At 34.9% G+C, this 17,824-nt stretch overlaps 2 protein-coding genes across 3 annotated transcripts in view; one reads left to right on the forward strand and one right to left on the reverse strand.

Moving 5' to 3' along the window:
* Positions 1-5,379, reverse strand: part of Non3 (Ribosome production factor 2-like protein Non3) — a 42,144-nt gene extending 36,765 nt beyond the window's left edge. Inside the window, exon 1 of the mRNA XM_035373041.2 lies at positions 5,229-5,379. Within this exon, the coding sequence (XP_035228932.1) occupies positions 5,229-5,242 (14 nt within the window). The 5' untranslated portion in view covers positions 5,243-5,379. The remainder of the gene's footprint in view (positions 1-5,228) is intronic.
* A 110-nt stretch (positions 5,380-5,489) lies between these two features.
* Positions 5,490-17,824, forward strand: part of Atg5 (autophagy protein 5) — a 48,836-nt gene continuing 36,501 nt past the window's right edge. The window contains exons 1-2 of one of the 2 annotated variants that reach the window (XM_035373042.2): positions 5,490-5,687; positions 6,275-6,453. In XM_035373042.2, coding sequence (XP_035228933.1) covers positions 6,343-6,453 — 111 coding nt within the window. In that variant the 5' untranslated portion in view covers positions 5,490-5,687; positions 6,275-6,342. The remainder of the gene's footprint in view (positions 5,688-6,274; positions 6,454-17,824) is intronic. The other variant, XM_035373043.2, reaches the window with a different exon arrangement.

Below are 17,824 nucleotides of genomic sequence, written 5' to 3' on the forward strand. Positions count from 1 at the left end.
TTCACTATATCCATGTACACTGCTTTTTTCTCATAAATTAGAAAAATTTCACGAAAATACATGACAATTTTCTCAATCTTTAAACCCGGTAAAAAGAACATATATGAAATTACCTGATCGCGAAAAAGTATTTACCCTTTCCAAATATGAACATTTCCACATATAAATAAATAAAATATCCAAAAACTTTTACCTCTAAATCATCTATTACATTATACACATCACCAATGAATTCATACCGCAAGCATTACAAATACTTAGTATCAAAAATTTAAATTATTTCCATGCACGTTTACTTCAACTTAAACGTGTACCAAATTCCTACAAACATAAAATTCACAAAATAACTATCATTTAATTAAAATATCACTAAACCATGTACACGTCGACTTATTTTTACTTAAAAAAACATCCCAGAATTGCAGAAAAATGGCATTGCGCACACTCTTCACTATATCCATGTACACTGCTTTTTTCTCATAAATTAGAAAAATTTCACGAAAATACATGACAATTTTCTCAATCTTTAAACCCGGTAAAAAGAACATATGTGAAATTACCTGATCGCGAAAAAGTATTTACCCTTTCCAAATATGAACATTTCCACATATAAAATAAATAAAATATCCAAAAACTTTTACCTCTAAATTATTTATTATATTATACACGTCACCAACGAATTCATACTGCAAACATTTCAAATACTTAGTGTCAAATATTTTAATTATTTCCATGCACGTTTACTTCAACTAAAACGTATACCAAATTCCTACAAACATAAAATTCACAAAATAACTATCATTTAATTAAAATATAATTAAATTCAAAAACACTACTTAAAATATAAATGAGCACATACATTAAATTAATACATACATAAATACCCATTTCGAATTCACTTTAGTTACGGCCATGGGATCCAAAAATTCATAAACACTGTTTCACACAACACAGAATAAAGCCAAATACAAAATTTCCAGATTTTTTCCCGATTTCCCCCTGTTCCGATTAAAGAACCCTAATTCGTCCATTAATATCACATGACATATCCCATGATCTCTCATTTCCCTCACACAAAATAATGCGTAATCGGAACTGAGTACTGCTCACATTATTACCAAAGTCCCAGGTAGTAACCTTTATCGCCTCCAAAATGTCGCCAAACTACCAGTTACCATATTGTAAAGATCAACCGAAATATTTAATAAAGTAAACAAATAAATATTAAGCTTTTTTTTTTTTTTGTAAATTTTGACACCCTTTAGATCATAATTGTTCTTTATTTCATAAATTACAGTTTCATATTTTTAATTTTATAATTTCTGCATGCCATCTTACCAGATTTAAACTGATGATCTATAATCCGGAATCGCTGAAGTCCTGACGAGTCCGGATTAACGACTTTTGACTGTATTTAGTGGGATTGAAAGGGGTAGTAATAAGTGTTTTTTTAAGGTTGTGCGAGATAGAAGTAAAGATTGCTTATTAAGTTTTATTAAGCAGTATATTCTACCTGCTTAATAAAAGTACTTCGGAGGAAATAAGAAAAGTTTATCCACGACGTAATGAAGATTCTGAAGAAGATTAGGTAAGTTAGTATTTTTAATTATTTGAGGATATTATTTTTATGCATTGTTCTAAATGTAAGGAGTAAATAAATTAATATGGTATTATTGGAAAATTGTTATTAGCAATGATTTAGTTTAAAGTAATTAGGATTGTAAGCTAATTTTTATTAATTTAATGTATGTGCTTATTTATATTTTAAGTAGTGTTTTTTAATTTAATTATATTTTAATTAAATGATAGTTATTTTGTGAATTATATGTTTGTAGCAATTTGGTATACATTTCAGTGGAAGTAAACATGCATGGAAATAATTTAAATATTTGACACGAAGTATTTGCAATCATTTTTAATGCGTTATAAATTCGTTGGTGACGTTTATAATAGATAATTTAGAGGTAAAAGTTTTTGGATATTTTATTTATTTTATACGTGCAAATGTTCATCCTTGGAAAGTGTATATACTTTTTCGCGATCAGGTAATTTCATATATGTGCTTTTTACCGAGTTTAAAGATTCACAAAATTTTCCTGCATTTTCGTGCAAATTTTTGTAATTTATGAGAAAATAGCAGTGTAGATGGATAAAGTCAAGAGTGTGCGCTATGCCATTTTTTTGCAATTCTGGGATTTTTTTTAAGTAAAACTAAGTCGACATGTACATGGTTACTGTGTATGTGCGGTTCTGAAAAACGAGGCAAGGAGTTTGCGATTCTGCACTTTTTCCCAATTTTGCAGTTAATATTTGTCATGATTAAGTAGTTTTGTTCCATAAAATTTCTAGCATAAGTGTAATTCAGCTAGGAGATTGTTGGAAAAAGTGTTGAGTAAATAAAAAGAAAAGAAACATGTCTTTACTTCGTGAAGACAAAATGGAGGCGAAAAAAAAAATAGAGGGTTGCTGTAGCAGAGTTGGTCGCCAAATTTTCGCCAAAAAATTGTTAAGTTACTATAATCCAAAGATTAACCAAAATGCATATTCTGAATTTGGATTATTACAATTTCTGTGTGAACTTGGTGGAAAACAAAATTCAGAAATTTTGTTATAAAAATTTGGATACTGTTCTTTTATAAAAATTCCACAGCCTCGGTGTGAATTAATGGCGATTTTGGTGCGAGTCGGCACATGGTGAGAATTGGAAGACTGCAAGCGTTTTTCACTGTATTCAACAGTCTATAGGCATGTCATCTGTGCTTCATCCATTTAAGAAATTTTTCTTCGCAAAAATGCTTACTATTTTCAATCTGCCATAGACGAAAGACGCCGCAATAGCCTTTTTTACAACACAAATTTATTTTGCTCTGCGAAAGAATTTGTGAAAATGCTCATGAGGTGCATTTGTACACTGGAGAAGAGACTTATTTGAAGATGCAAAATCAGAAATTTTAAAAAGTAAAAGAATCTTCACATGGGCATTGATTTAATAGATCGTGAATTTTGTTTCTCACTGCATTGCGATTTACGTATTATCGAAGCGAGGAACTCACTTCATTACGATGATCCAACAAGCAATTAAACATGGAACATACAGAAGTTGTTGATTGGAACAACTCAATGAGGGAAATGCATAATGATATGATGAGAAAACATTCAATCGGAAAAACAGAAAGAATCATTCTAGTAGAGTTCATCCACGACAGTGGATTTTAGGCAGTACAGTCAAAAGTCATTAATTCAGACCTCACAGCTACAAACTTTCTGCACAAGCGTCGCTTTGACGCATGCACATAAGACCTTTACGGCTGCGCATATGCGTGTGCGCATAATACGTTTACGCATGCGCGTTTAATTTATAACGGACGGTATAAGCTAAAATTATCTAATTATCTATTTCAGTTAATGTTGCAGATTGCGTTGTTCCTTAATCTTCAAATTGGATCTGGCTTATTATTTTTTGCAGACTGTTAGAGCAATTTTATAAAAGTAAGCTTGAACTTTCGATCATGTCAAATAGAATTTCCGATGCTGGAGCTGTATATTTTGATGTCCCTCAAGCAAAAAGTGGAATTGCTTCAAAAAATGGATAAAGACATATGTTTCTCTAACCATTCCGAAATCTGTTTATCCATTTCACGCTGCTCTGCGGCAGCAGGGGGGGGGGGGAACGCCGCGGCGCGCAATGAATTGGAAGTTGATGTGTCAGCACTATCCTTATCTTCAGGGTAGATGTTTTTATTTTATTCGGCATATAATTCCTTACTAAATGTAGTATTTCATCTCAATGTACTGTGTCTTCGATATGATTTAAATCAAATTCATCATCATTTTATTTTGCTTCTGATAGTGAAGAAAGTGACACAGAGGTTATTGAAAACAAAAAAATTTCGATTGACAAATTAGTCGGTATTCTCGACACAGCAATTATATTACTTGAACAGCGGAACTTTGTAACTTAACAAGAAATTATGTCTGTTTATAGAATTAAAGAGAAAGTATTATCACATAAAACGAAGCAACTTAAACAACTTACATTGAAAGAAATGTTTAATAAAGTAAACAAATATATATTAATCTTTTTTTTTTGTAAATTTTGATCATAATTGTTCTTTATTTCATAAATTACGGTTTCATATTTTTAATTTTATAATTTCTGCATGCCATCTTACCAGATTTAAACTGATGATCTATAATCCGGAATCGCCGAAGTCCTGACGAGTCTGGATTAACGACTTTTGACTGTATATGTACATGTATGTGCATGTAAAGAAACACATACACATTTGCATACACACATATATTTCTGAATCCGGTCCTGAAAACAGAAGAGGGTAAAAACCTAGGAGAGTTCACACCCTTGGCAACAAACTGGGAAAGTGAAAAATCACCAACTTGAAAATAACAAGTCAAAGAATCGCATAAACTTGGTATCCATGTACACATCAACCTATTTTCACTTTAAAAAACATCGGAGAATTGCACAAACTTGGCATTGCACACTCTCTTGACTTTGTCCATGTAAACATCGATACGTGCCATGTAAGTGAGTGCACCAAGGGTGTGGACTCTGCTAGGATCCAATTTAAGAGAACCCATAAATATACATATTGATGATTCATGCCTATTTCATAAATTTTTCATACATGTAGGAAAAATTCATGAAGTGGTTATGAATTTCGATTTCAGTGCACAGAGTGTAATGTTGATTCGATACATGAATAGAACATGATTAAACACGAATAATACATTGTGGATTCATATTTCAAACAATCACTTTTTTCAGTTACTGTGTTAGGCACTTGTAGGAAATTGATGACTGCATTATTTGTTTTTTAGGTAGTTTATAATTTATAATTATGTGATTCATATTTATGTCTCATTTTTACACACACGTCTATTCTTAGCTACTACTATTACTGGTACTTTTCTGCTCTGAACCTGTCAGGCTTTTTGGTGTCTGTGAAAGATTATATAACGCACCCTACGGTAGCACTAGTGGCATGTGCGTAACGAAAAAGTATCTTACTGCTTAACAATTACACATGTTACAAGATTGGTAAAAAATTGCCGGCTAAGCAGCTGATAAAGTACAGCAACATTAGAGGAGTTAACAGTTGTTTTACAATTAATGAATATCATACGCAGATATTTAATTTCAGAGTGATTACATATCATAAAATTCACAGACATAAGGATTCACAAAATAAAACAAATAAATAACTTACACAACTCGATCCATTTTATGGTTTTCACGTTGTTTTCGTTACACAGAGAAGTTGAAGTAGTAGTTAAAAATCGTGTAATAGTTCTTTTTTTTTTCACTCTGAGAATTAACTATTAAAATCTCATTTTTATTTCAAAAGAAGTAGAAATTTTTCATTCCTATGAAATGGGAAAAGATTTTTATTTACAATTCTTTACATAGCAAATATGAAAAATTTAATCTATTCACCGGTTAAATTTTGTTTTTCAAATTTGGCAATATGGAATTAGCTTTCACTTTTCAGTAAATTCGTCTACAGAATGTACAGGAGTAAATTCATCATTGTGAATATTTACTCTAATTCAAGTGCATTGAATATGCTAAACAATAAGTCATAAAAATAAGTTAAAATTGGGTGCAGATGCTGCTACCTTATTTTATTGTTTTTTAGGTAATCAGGGTTTACATTATTGTTAAACAGGTAGGTGAGAAAATTGCAAGTGAATTACTTGCTTTATTTTAGCTTTGTAGCCATTAAAATGAACTATTACAAGAGGAAAGTTTTCGTGATCACACGTCAGAAATTTTTGTATTTTAAATGCCCATTTTAATCTGTAAATGATTGATATAAGGGGTGTAGGAGATCATACATATAACACTCTTTTCTTTGAAGTAATTTTACAGCATATGAGTATTTGTACATTCATGGTCATGGTATATCGAACGCCTCTATTGCCAATTATATTAGACCTATTTCTGAGAACATTTTACTACTTTTCTGTTTATTATAATATACTGTAAATATTTAAATTATATACAGTCTTTTACTTTTAGCATTCCATATTAGTCACACTTTTAATCAAGAACTAATGATTATTTTAATAGCTTAAAATTTCAAAATATTGCATTTATTTTAATATTGGAAAATTATGAAAGCTGCTAATTAAATGCCATTAAATTGGATTACTGACTTCCTATGTATACTTTATTTATCTATAATTTAATGAAAAATTAATTTATTTCCTAAATTTAAATGTACTCAAGGTTTTTATTTTTCTTCTTATCTAGGAATTTTTTTTGCATATATAAGGACTTCACGTGTGTTTTGTAAAGTTTTATTCATTTATGTTGATAGCATGGCCGAAGATCGAGAAGTGCTTAGAGAAATATGGGATGGCCAAATACCAGTGTGTTTTCGTCTTGCTTCAGATGAGATCTATACTTTGCAACATCCAGAGCCATTTTATGTAAGTGTTCCCAGCAGTTGTAAGGTGTGGTGTTGGTGTATTTAATTATGGCAAAGCACACTAGGGCTATCTGCCTCAGCAGTTGTAAATTGTTTGATTTTATCGTACATAAATAATTTTTCTTATTTTCCCTTCATTACTAATTCCTTGATTCATGATTGTAAAACCATCTATTTCATTTTTTCTTTTATAGGAAGTTTAATAGAAAATACTGTATTTTTTTACTATAAAAAGTATTATATTTCTGATCATAGAAAGTATTTATTTATTTGCAAGTGCCAAATGGTTGTTATATTGATGCCATTTGCCTTCTGGTTTCCCATTTTTTTTAATTGTATGATTAAAGGAATATAATGCAGAGCATGAGTTGAAATGAGCATAATTTATTGATTATTATAGTTGCAAAGAGAGCTTTTCAGTTTAATGTGAAACGAATGAGCATCAAAATAATCATGCTCTGCTATGAAGGAGAATGTTGCAATAGGCAAATTGCAAAATGAGCCTGCAGTCGGGGACAGCGCTATGTTTTTTATTGTCCAGTGCAGTAAATGTAAATATTTAATGAATTCTGCCATCCATTGCCTGTTGAAATTCTAAAATTTTGCTTCATGGTGCTGTCAGCTCTGGTTACACTGCTGTGGTGCTGGCTGTGCTTGCAGTATAAAACTTTGGATCAAAATAAAACTTTCATAAATTTCTCAAAGCTGTAGTCCACTAATTTAACACTGTAGTAATCAATCAAATTTTGCATTTATCTTTCCTGCAACTAAGGCAACACCACATGAATAACTTCCGTACTAGGCGGGAGGGCTGCTCAGTGTCCACAGAAAAAGCCCCAAAAGAGGGATTAGAACAAATTTGCTTGCTATGCTATTAAAAACCTCAATTCAACAATGCAGACGTTTTTAAGAACTTTCTTTAGAGCCCCCCAAAGCAGCATGGGCGCTCTTTTTTCACCACAGATCTCGGAGACCACCGGGGGGGAAGAAGGCAAAAACTTACTGGCCATCGTTTTAGCCCACTCAGATGCACTAAGCTATGACTGCGGACAGCATTAGCTGCCCTTTCTGGCCATAGGAATGGGGTCTGTGTTATTGTATTTACAAGAGCCACTACTATCATAACAATATACTAAACCAGTATATACAACTCCAGGGGGATCAACACTCTAGGAAAAGATACTTATTAGATGCAAGTTGGTAATTTTGTCGACTTTTTTAAAATGATTGTCTACCCATTGATATTAATCGCTATTCAGGCAAACATTATCGGATAGAAGCTGAAACAAAGCCAGTGCCTTTTTATCTTAGCTATGCATATTAAGTATTGCCGAGGTTTGCTAACTATTAAGCTTCCACCTGAGATGATATTTTGAGAAAGAACACCATAGTCGGCAATCTGAGGGTTTCCCACCCTCTTCTCCTACTTCCAGCCTCTTGATAGGATTTCGGCTCACCATGTATTTTAAATCTTTCCTTGCAATGCACATTATATGTTTACAAGCATATATGCCTACTCTGGGATTTTAACTCGGTCCATTTGTCTCACTTGGAACATCTCAGTTCAATAGGCTTCAGCAAGGTTGCTGTTTACCTATAATCTAATAATTCTGCCCTAAGCAGTAGCTTTAATATATTTGTGCAAAGAGCAAAAAGCACTTTTACCAGTATGGCAAATGAATAAACATATCAGAGTCACAGCAGATTTCTGTCAGTTGTAGTTGTAGAGACATAAAATATTCACATTGTTGATAGAATTAGAAGCGATTCATGCTGTTCGAGTTGGCCATTGAGCTAAGTCAGAGCTCAAAAGACATTTAATTGTACAATGGAAGTTCAAGAATTGCAAACCTGTGAGGAAAGCAAAAGTAATGGTTTATGTACAACAAAATTCTTTATAATTAAATGATGATACATTCATGGGCTCTTATATGCGCCCTAAGATCACCAAATGTGGCAATATGTGTTTTGCACTGGTCTTTGGTGCAATTCCATACTGTGGGATCGTTTGGTGGATAATGCTGTTTGTATGGCAACCCTTTTGATGTTGAAAACGTCAAACAGACATGGTGGCAAGATTTCAGTCGCGTATTTCAGATTGTGTTGGAAGTAAACTTAGTATTAAAAGGTATGATGCTGGAGTTGTTAACAAGTCTTTTGTTCACGGGTGTGTTTATGCAGATCGAAGTGCATTTTTGGAGTTTCTTTGGAAGTCCGGACTTTCAAAACAGAGTTTGGCATGTCCGAAATCCAGAGCTGATATAAGAACTCCGACGAAGAAGGGTATTCTTGTGTGGTTTTTCAGTCAAATGGTTGCTGCTAAAGTATGTGGCTGTCAGCAGAGTGTAAGATTTGGATTGTGGTTTTCATGTAGTAAGTTAAATTTGGAGGAAGTTTTTTTCATTACTTTCAAAATTTTAAATCGCAGAAAGGCGTGATATAGCAAAATCGTGGCACTTTTGTTGAATTCATGTATGTATTATGGTAAGTACATTTTATTTTGTAGAATGTTATGTTCATTGTTTTTGTACTATGAATTTCTGTTGTTATTTGTATGTTTGTAATTTATTTTTGTTATTTGAATTGTTGGTAATTTATTTTAGTTATTTTAGTTTATTTAGTTGATTTGTGTGCAATGCCTAGATTGTGCAATTTGTAATTTTTTTTTTAAGTTTAAACAGAATGCTATGTACATGGTGTTCTTTCAAATTTATTGTTGTTATGTTAATTTATTAAAGTGAGGTGTGTGTAGTGTATTCTTTCGTTGCCTAAACTGTGCAATTTGTAGATTTTTTTTTTTTTTTTTTTTGAGTTAGAACATATTGTTGTGTACATGGATTCTTGTCAAATATTTTTGGTTAGAAACTGTACGTTTTTGCTATCTAAATTTTTTGTTTTTGTTTCAGATTTTTAGCTTAAATTGTGTGCACGTTTTTGGAGATATTTTAGGCTTAAAGTTCGAAATGTAGACAAAAAATTTAGATAGTAATATGGCACCGTGGAGTTTCCTGCCAAAGGTGTTTGGCGAGAAATTTGGCGACCTGAGGGCGCATATAAGAGTAGTTCCCATTCATGCGATATGTTTGCAATACTTGACTTTTTTTCAAATATAAATTTGAATCTGTTTAATGAAAATTTTAGAACATACATAAATACAGAATGCTTGAATTTAAGTATCATTCTTGTTTGCATAATATTGCATGAAAGCTGACAATTCATAAAATACTAGATGGGACTACTCTTATATATGCCCTCGCTTGGCAAGAAACTCCGTGGTGCCATATTACTATCTAAATTTTTTGTCTACATTTCGAACTTTAAGCCTAAAATGTCTCCAACAACACGGTTTTCGCACATGCAAAAAACCATGTTTTGAACACACATTTAAGCTAAAAATCCAAAACAAAAACAAGAAGTTTAGATAGCAAAAATGTAAAGTTTCTAACCAAAAATATTTGACAAGAATCCATGCACACAGCAATATGTTTTAGCTTAAAAAAAAAATCTACGAATTGCACAATCTAGGCAATGAACGAATCCACGAACTACGCACACCTCGCTTTAATAAATTAACATAACAACAATAAATTTCAAAGAATACCATGTGCACAGCATCTTGTTTAAACTTAAAAAAATATCTACAAATTGCACAATCTAGGCATTGCGCATAAATCAACAAAATAAACTAAAATAACTAAAATTACTAACAATTCAAAAAACAACAATAACAACAGAAATTCATAGTAAAAAATAATGAATATAACATTGTACAAAATAAAATGTACTTACCATATTACATTCGTTAATAAAATTTTGCAGTCACATAACGTCTGTGAACAAATGTGCCATGATTTTGGTATATCACATGGCTTTCTGCGATTCAAAATTTCGAAAGTAACGATAAGAACTTCCTCCAAAGTTAATTACTACACGAAAACCATGATCCAAGCCTTAAACTCCGCTGACAGCCACATACTTTACCAGCAAGCATTTGACTGCAAATCAACACAAGAACTATCAGAAATGCCCCTCTTCGTCCGAGTTCTCGCAGCAGCTTCACGTTTTGGACTCTGTTTTAAAAGTCCCACAAAAAGTCCAAAAATACACTTCGATCCTCATAAACACACCCGTGAACAAAAGACTCATTAACAACTCCACCATCATACTTTTTAATACTAAATTTACTTTCCACACAATCTAAAATATGCGACTATAATCTTGCTACCACATCTATCATTGCAACATAGGCGATTTCAAAACACATACGACACGAACCAGTGAGCAACTAAACCACTGCAACAAAAGAATAAAGTTTCAATGTCAAAAGGGTTGCCATGCAAACAACATTGTCCCCAAAACCACCGCAATTATGCCAAAAACCAGCGCAGAACATATATCGCCACATTTGGTGATCTTAGGGAATATAAGAGTAGAACCTACTTGATAGATATTATAAGATTTTCTTTAGTACGTCTGGTAGTATTAGTTGTTTTAATTTAATCTTCTGCTTTATTAGGAGTTCTATTTGCTTATACATGAAACTGTATTTACAAAAAAAAAAAAAAAAAAATTATGTACAAAATATATGCAATTGGTAGAAACTAGATTATTTGTTGCGTTACAATAGACAGTGTCTTTAAGCACTATATTGGCTGGGTGGTGGCAAACATTTTCAGTAATTCAAAAGAAAACACATTTTAGCAAGTTAAAATACAAATAAAATATACTTGCCTTTTTTAAGAAAGCATTCTGTAATTTTTTTTATTGTGTTCACTCCATGCACACAGTGATCTGCTTTCATGAAACAAAAATCAGAAAATTGCACAAACTTGGCATCGCATATAATCTCAATATTGCACACCGACCATAGTTACAAGTACCCAGGAACTGTTAAAACTTCAATATACACTTGAGCTTAATAAAAGTAAAAGAAGGATTCTATTTTCACTTTTTAAAAATAGACAGCTGAAAATTTTAAGTAACTCACAAAATTTAAATTTTAAAATAAACTTTGTACATTAAACAAAATAAATTTAAATAAAACACAAATGCTACAAGAATTACATGCCAAAATTAATAAAAGAAGTACAAAGAAGCTGACTTTGGGACAAGAGGAAAAGTTAAGCCCAGGCAAATATCTGCTGAATCTCGAACTAACATTTGAGTTGTTAGTTTTTTTTAAAACTTTTTCTTATTGTTGCCATTTACTATTAGATTACGGATTTCCTCTTGGGCTTTGAAGATGTTTTGATGAGGAGTTCGCTTTGAATAGTCCAATTTTTCAAGGTCTGCCTCTTTTTCTTAGTACCACAGTATCTTGGTCTTTTGATGGAAATAGTTCATAGGGTCTCATCATAATGATTTGATAAGTACCTAATACTAGATCAGAATTAGCAGCATCTGCTGTGTCATATGTTGTGGGAGATCTATGAATAATTACGAGATATGGACCTTTATGTTTAGACATCAATTTTTTACTTTTCTTGTTTATGGATTTGCTCATTGGATGCATAGTTATCCATACTTGTTCACCAGGCTCATAATAAGTCTGTCTTTTATCACAGTACAAAGTCTTTAATCCGGATGTCCATAATCCAGACCTCAAAGCTACAAACTTTCTGCGCATATAAGAATATGCCAAATGGCATATTCTTATATGCGCAGAAACTCTGCGCATATAAGAATATGTGTAGCGTTTACGCATTCTTGTTTAATTTCAAGGAAGATGCATGTTTGCTACACTGCGGTGGTAACAAATTGTGTGCCATTATCACTAATCAGTCTTCTGGGTAAGCTGTAGCATAAGAAAATTCTTCAGTTAAGATTCAGTGAGAAGTGGGATCTCTCCCTGGCTGAAAGCAGTTTCACACTATTCTAACAATGAAATTAAATCATCCTGTTATTCTCATGTCAAATGTTTTCTTCCATCTTCTATATAGTTCATGGAGTCTGTCGTTTCCAGCATTGCAACAGGAGTAACAGGACATTTTGTTATTTCTGAAGATATTACTTTTTGAGTCACTTCAGTTTCAGATGGTTCTTTGTAAAATGAGTACCACCTCTGTGCGTTTTCACTAAAATACCAAAACCAGTCTAGATATTCAGCACTATTCCCGGAGCTTGCAGAAAGTCAGTTCCAAGTAACACCTGTTACCTTTTGCTTCTGGCAAAGCAATTTTCATATGGACTAGCTTTCCTTCAACATTAAGGTTTACAATCGTAGTCAAAGCTTGGACAGTTCTTTCCTTGCCATTCCCTAGTGCTATCGTAATGTTTTTTGTTTTAAATGTGAATCCTCAGTCTTTTAACAGTTTATAGAATCTTTATCCTACAATAGAATTTGATGCTCCTGTATTGGCACAAAAAGCTTCTTTTTCTTCACAGGCAGTTAAAAAAATGGAATTGGTCAGTTGTTGGGTTGAATCAACTGCATACAATTTTACCTAATCGACAATAGTTGTAGTTTCTTCTTTTAACTTATCACTTAGGGCACTTTGATTGTACTAAACCGGGAATCCTCAACCATACCAATGAATAGAAGTTTTTCTTTCTTTTCGGGAATTAGAAAATTTAGAATTGTCAAAGTTTGTATTTTTAATCGGGTTGTTTTTAGGATTCAAAGGTTTAAATTTTCTTTCTGGAATAAATATAACATTTTATTTAATACATGTTTTTTTTTTTTTTTTAATTTATTTTGCAATGGGAGGTGCATTTTTCTTTATGCCAAGTCTTACATTTTCATAATAATTGAGCTTTTCGGTGAACTCCAACAGATTATTCATTTTGGGTAAAATGTTGTTTCATATCAGGAGGTGTTCTTTTCTTTAGCTTATCTGCAATGATCAAGTTTTGTAGTTGCTTAAAACTAGAGATATTCAATTCTTTAACCCATCCTTGAAAATAGGATTTCAAGTCTTACCACATAATTTCTGCAGATTTTCTGTGTTAAGAAAACAATTGTCGAAACCTATCAGCTGTGAGTCTATATCACTTTAAAAGAATATCTTTTACTTTTATATGATCTTTAGAATCTTCTTTGTTTACTCTAATAACTAATTGATTTATCTCAGGTATATTGATTCAATTAAGTATAGGATCCAGTTAGTTTTAGGTACATTTATGAACATCAGTTGACACTGTCAGATAAGTCCTGTCTCTTCGTCCTTCAGGTTAAATTTTGGAAGCATGTGACTCAGTTCAAATATAGGCTGATCTACTTCTTGAGAAACAGATTCCTTTGGCATATTCTTATTTATTTCGAAGCCCGCTAGCGGCTGAGTGACAAAATCACTGAACACTGGTAGTTCAATCTGGGGTTCGATTCTCAGCGAACAGACTGTTTATGGGGGCATTTTCCTTGTTTTTCTCATGTGTAACATGTATATAGACCAGTTTCCCTTAAAACATCTATGAAGGCATCCCTCACCTTAGGCAGTTAGCCCTCGAGTGCTTTGCCGTAGTTAAATAAGTGAAACTGAACTTACTAACTTCGAGTAGACATTTTAATTTTTCTAATTCAAATGCATGTTCAGTCGCTAAGCTTTCTTTTTCAGCCTTAACTTCCCCCTCAGGGGGCTCACTTTTGTGAGTATGGGTGTGGCAATCCCGAGGTACCCTAGCCCTTCAGGGGATCATCTTCTTGGTGAGACGGGTGTCACGATCCTGGAGCCCCAGTGATCTTTCCTCTTTTCCATCTCCTCTCCTCTTGGCTGGAACTTTTCCCCTTCCCTTCTCCCTTGTGGTTTCTCTCTACGGAGTTTGGGGCTCGTCACGAGAGACTGGAACAGACCTTGTCTCTAGTTCTCGAGTGGCAAGAAAACTGCCCACGTGTTTGCCGTGCGTGGAGACCCGTGTCGCTGGAAAGGAGGGTCCTGGTAGTTGAGGGGCGAGGTACTGTCCCCAACACACTACTTTGGCCTCTGCTTCAGCTAAACGGGAGGCACCTTAGTTGTCCTCACGGGTGTCAATCGGCTGGTCACTAGTCCTTGTGTCAGTGGCTTGGGATCAAGCTCTCGGGAGTACCTGCTTTCGGGAAAGCCGACTGTGGGGCTTCAGTTTGCGTATAGGTCCGGCTAGCCCTAACACAGGAATCTGTGTTCCCTTGTTGGGCTCCATGGTGGGCGGGGCCGTCGGACCCGAATCTTTTCTCTTACAAACATGGCTTCACTTTTCATTCTTAAAAAACCTGACTCAAATGATACCAACCAAAATATAGAAATCGTTGAGAAATCCATTAACAAAAAGATCCGGACCGATGAAAATACCAAAGATATTGAAGTTATTGACAAATCCATTACAAAGAAGATCCGTACCATTGCAAATGCCAAAGAATCTGCTGATTGCCCGCGCTTTGTTGTTGTTTCCAGTGCCTCTGGAGAATTACAAAAGATGTCTCCTTTCCTGGTCTGCAAATACATTCATTCCTGTGTAGGTGAGCCAAGGAACATAAAGCGTCTCCGTTCTGGAGACTTGCTCATTGATACTCTTTCGGCCACCCAGTCTGCTTCACTTTTACGTCAAACCAAACTTGGACAAGTAGCTATAACAGTGTCAGCACACAAAACACTTAATACCTGTAGAGGCGTGATCTCGGAGATCGACCTTCTGTGTGTTTCAGAAGAAGAGTTCGTCTCCGAGTTAGCTGACCAAAATGTCTGTGGTGCTAGGCGGATCAAGATGCGAAAGGAAGGTCAGTTGATTGACACGAAACACGTGATCCTGACCTTCAAATCGCCTGATCTGTCGAAGAATATAAAGGCTGGGTATCTTAACTGTCCCGTAAGACCATATATTCCCAACCCAATGCGATGCTTCCAATGCCAGCGATTTGGTCACTCTAAGACATCCTGTCGTGGCACCCTTACGTGCGCCATATGCTCGTTGGTTGGCCACGATAGTGATAAGTGCACCGCTGCGCCATTGTGTGTTAACTGCAAGGGTGATCACCCAGCATTTTCTCGCTCTTGTCCAAAATGGAAATCTGAAAAGGAAGTTCAGACCATAAAAGTTTCTAGGAATATTTCATATGCCGAAGCCAGGAGACAAGTTCAAAGCACACAGCCTCAATCAAACAAATCATATGCAAATGCCGTGAAATCAACCCACACTATAGCCACCCAAACTTCCATAACTACACAGACTCCACCAAATAAAACCCAGCAGCCTGAAAGCAAGAAAAAAGAAAATCCAACACATACAATACAAAATAAAGAAATAACAATCTTGAGCAAACCAAAAACTGTGCCTCCAAAAATAGTATCCAAAAATAGAAGCCGATCTGTAGATGACATGAATTCTGAATCTCTAGATTCAGACGGTATGGAAGTGGAGGAGGGAATGGAAGTTCCCGAGCATCTGCTTCCGCACAAAAGTAAAAAGGAACACAGGAAAAACAAACACCAATCATAATGGCCACCCTCGTCTCATGGAACTGTCGCGGTTTCCACCGAAATTTGCTTGACATCAAAGCTGTAGTAAATGCTTATCATCCTGTGTGCTTCACAATACTAGAGACAAATCTGAAACCAGATCAACATGCAAAACCTCAGAGGTTTTCTCTCGTCAGGAAGGATAACCTTACAGGTGAGCGTGCCAGCGGAGGTGTAGGTCTCCTCACCTCACTGGACTATCCCTCAAATGTACTTCCTTTGACGACATCCCTCCAAGTTGTCGCTACTCAAATAAATTTTGATATTGTTGTTTCATTTGTTTCTTTGTATTTGCCTCCAAATGAGCACATTTATCAGCAAGATTTAAATAATCTAATAGAGCAGCTGCCTGAGCCTTTTATCATAATAGGAGATTTTAACGGCCATAGTCCACTCTGGGGAAGTAAAGATACAAATTGCCGAGGAAGACAAATTGAGCAGATGATTGAAGATCATAGCCTTTGTCTCCTAAATAATGGGCAAGATACGTACTTCCATGAGCCTTGAAGGACATTCCACGCTCTCGATCTTGCCATCTGTTCACCATCTCTGTTGCCATTTTGCACTTTTAGTGTCGGAAATGACCTGTACAACAGCGATCATTATCCTATTTTTGTGTCTCTTGCACGAAGAGGAGCAAACCCCGTGTCGAGAGTCCCTCGTTTTGTCCTGGACAGGACAGACTGGGAACTCTTCTCTTCCGTTGCAGAACTGACAGAGGAAATGGTAGAAGGTGAGCATATCGATGACACTGTTGAAGCTGTTACTAATACTATTATTCAGGCAGCTATGCTTTCGATTTCTAAAACATCAGGAAAAACACTAAAATATTCGAAACCGTGGTGGAATCGCGACTGTCATGAAGCACTGAAAAAACAGAAAAAAGCATGGGGTATTTTTCGTAGATATCCTCTTCTGCGAAACCTCATAGCTTTTAAAGGAGCCAAAGCAAATGCACGGAAAGTAAGAAGGCAGAGCCAGAGGGATTCCTGGATTTCATATGTGTTCTCAATAACATCCTCTACGCCTAGTAAGCGGGTTTGGGAAAGAGTTCGAAAAGCATGCGGAATGTATAAAGACCACTCACTTTCCTTTCTGGAAAAAGATGGCCGAGTGATTAGCTCCATAGAAGAAATTGCAAATACAATTGGTGAGACATTTGCTGCCGTTTCTTCCAGCCAAAATTACTCACCTGCATTTCTTTCTATCAAGCAACGCTCTGAGAAAAATCCCATCGCTTTCAACTCTTCCAACTTTAAGCCGTACAATAGAGACTTTACTATGGTTGAATTAAAGAGAGCTTTGTTGCAGACACATAGGTCTTGTCCGGGTCTGGATGGCGTGTATTATGAAATGCTAAAGCATCTGTCCTGTAAGTCACTGAGTGCCCTTCTCACACTTTACAATAGAGTGTGGAAGGAGCGTACATTTCCCAGTGCATGGAGGAGAGCTGTTGTCATTCCTATTGCTAAGCCAGGGAAAGACCCGAGGAATCCCTCGAACTATCGGCCAATTGCTCTTACCAGCTGTGTTTGCAAACTGTTTGAAAAGATGGTAAACAGCCGCCTAGTCTACTTCTTGGAAAAGAATAATATTATATGGCCTTATCAAAGTGGTTTTCGAAAGGGGAGAACAACCGTGGATAACATGCTCCTCCTAGAGACTTCCATTCGGAAAGCATTTGTAAGAAGAAGCCACCTTGTCTCGGTATTCTTCAACATTGAGAAAGCTTATGGTAAGGCATGGAGATACGGTATACTTCGGGATCTTCACGAGAGTGGCTTGCGCGGCAACCTACCAATTTTCATTCAGAATTTCTTGAAGAGTAGAACTTTTCAAGTAAGGATTGGCTCTGTTTTTTTGGATGTTTTTCAACAGGAAGAGGGTGTGCCTCAAGGCTGTGTGCTTAGTGTAATGCTGTTCAGTTTAAAAATAAATTCTGTA

Source organism: Stegodyphus dumicola, chromosome 11 (genome assembly GCF_044657685.1).
Source record: "Stegodyphus dumicola isolate Sdum_Otavi_A_Nest chromosome 11, ASM4465768v1".
Lineage (NCBI taxonomy): Eukaryota > Metazoa > Arthropoda > Arachnida > Araneae > Eresidae > Stegodyphus > Stegodyphus dumicola.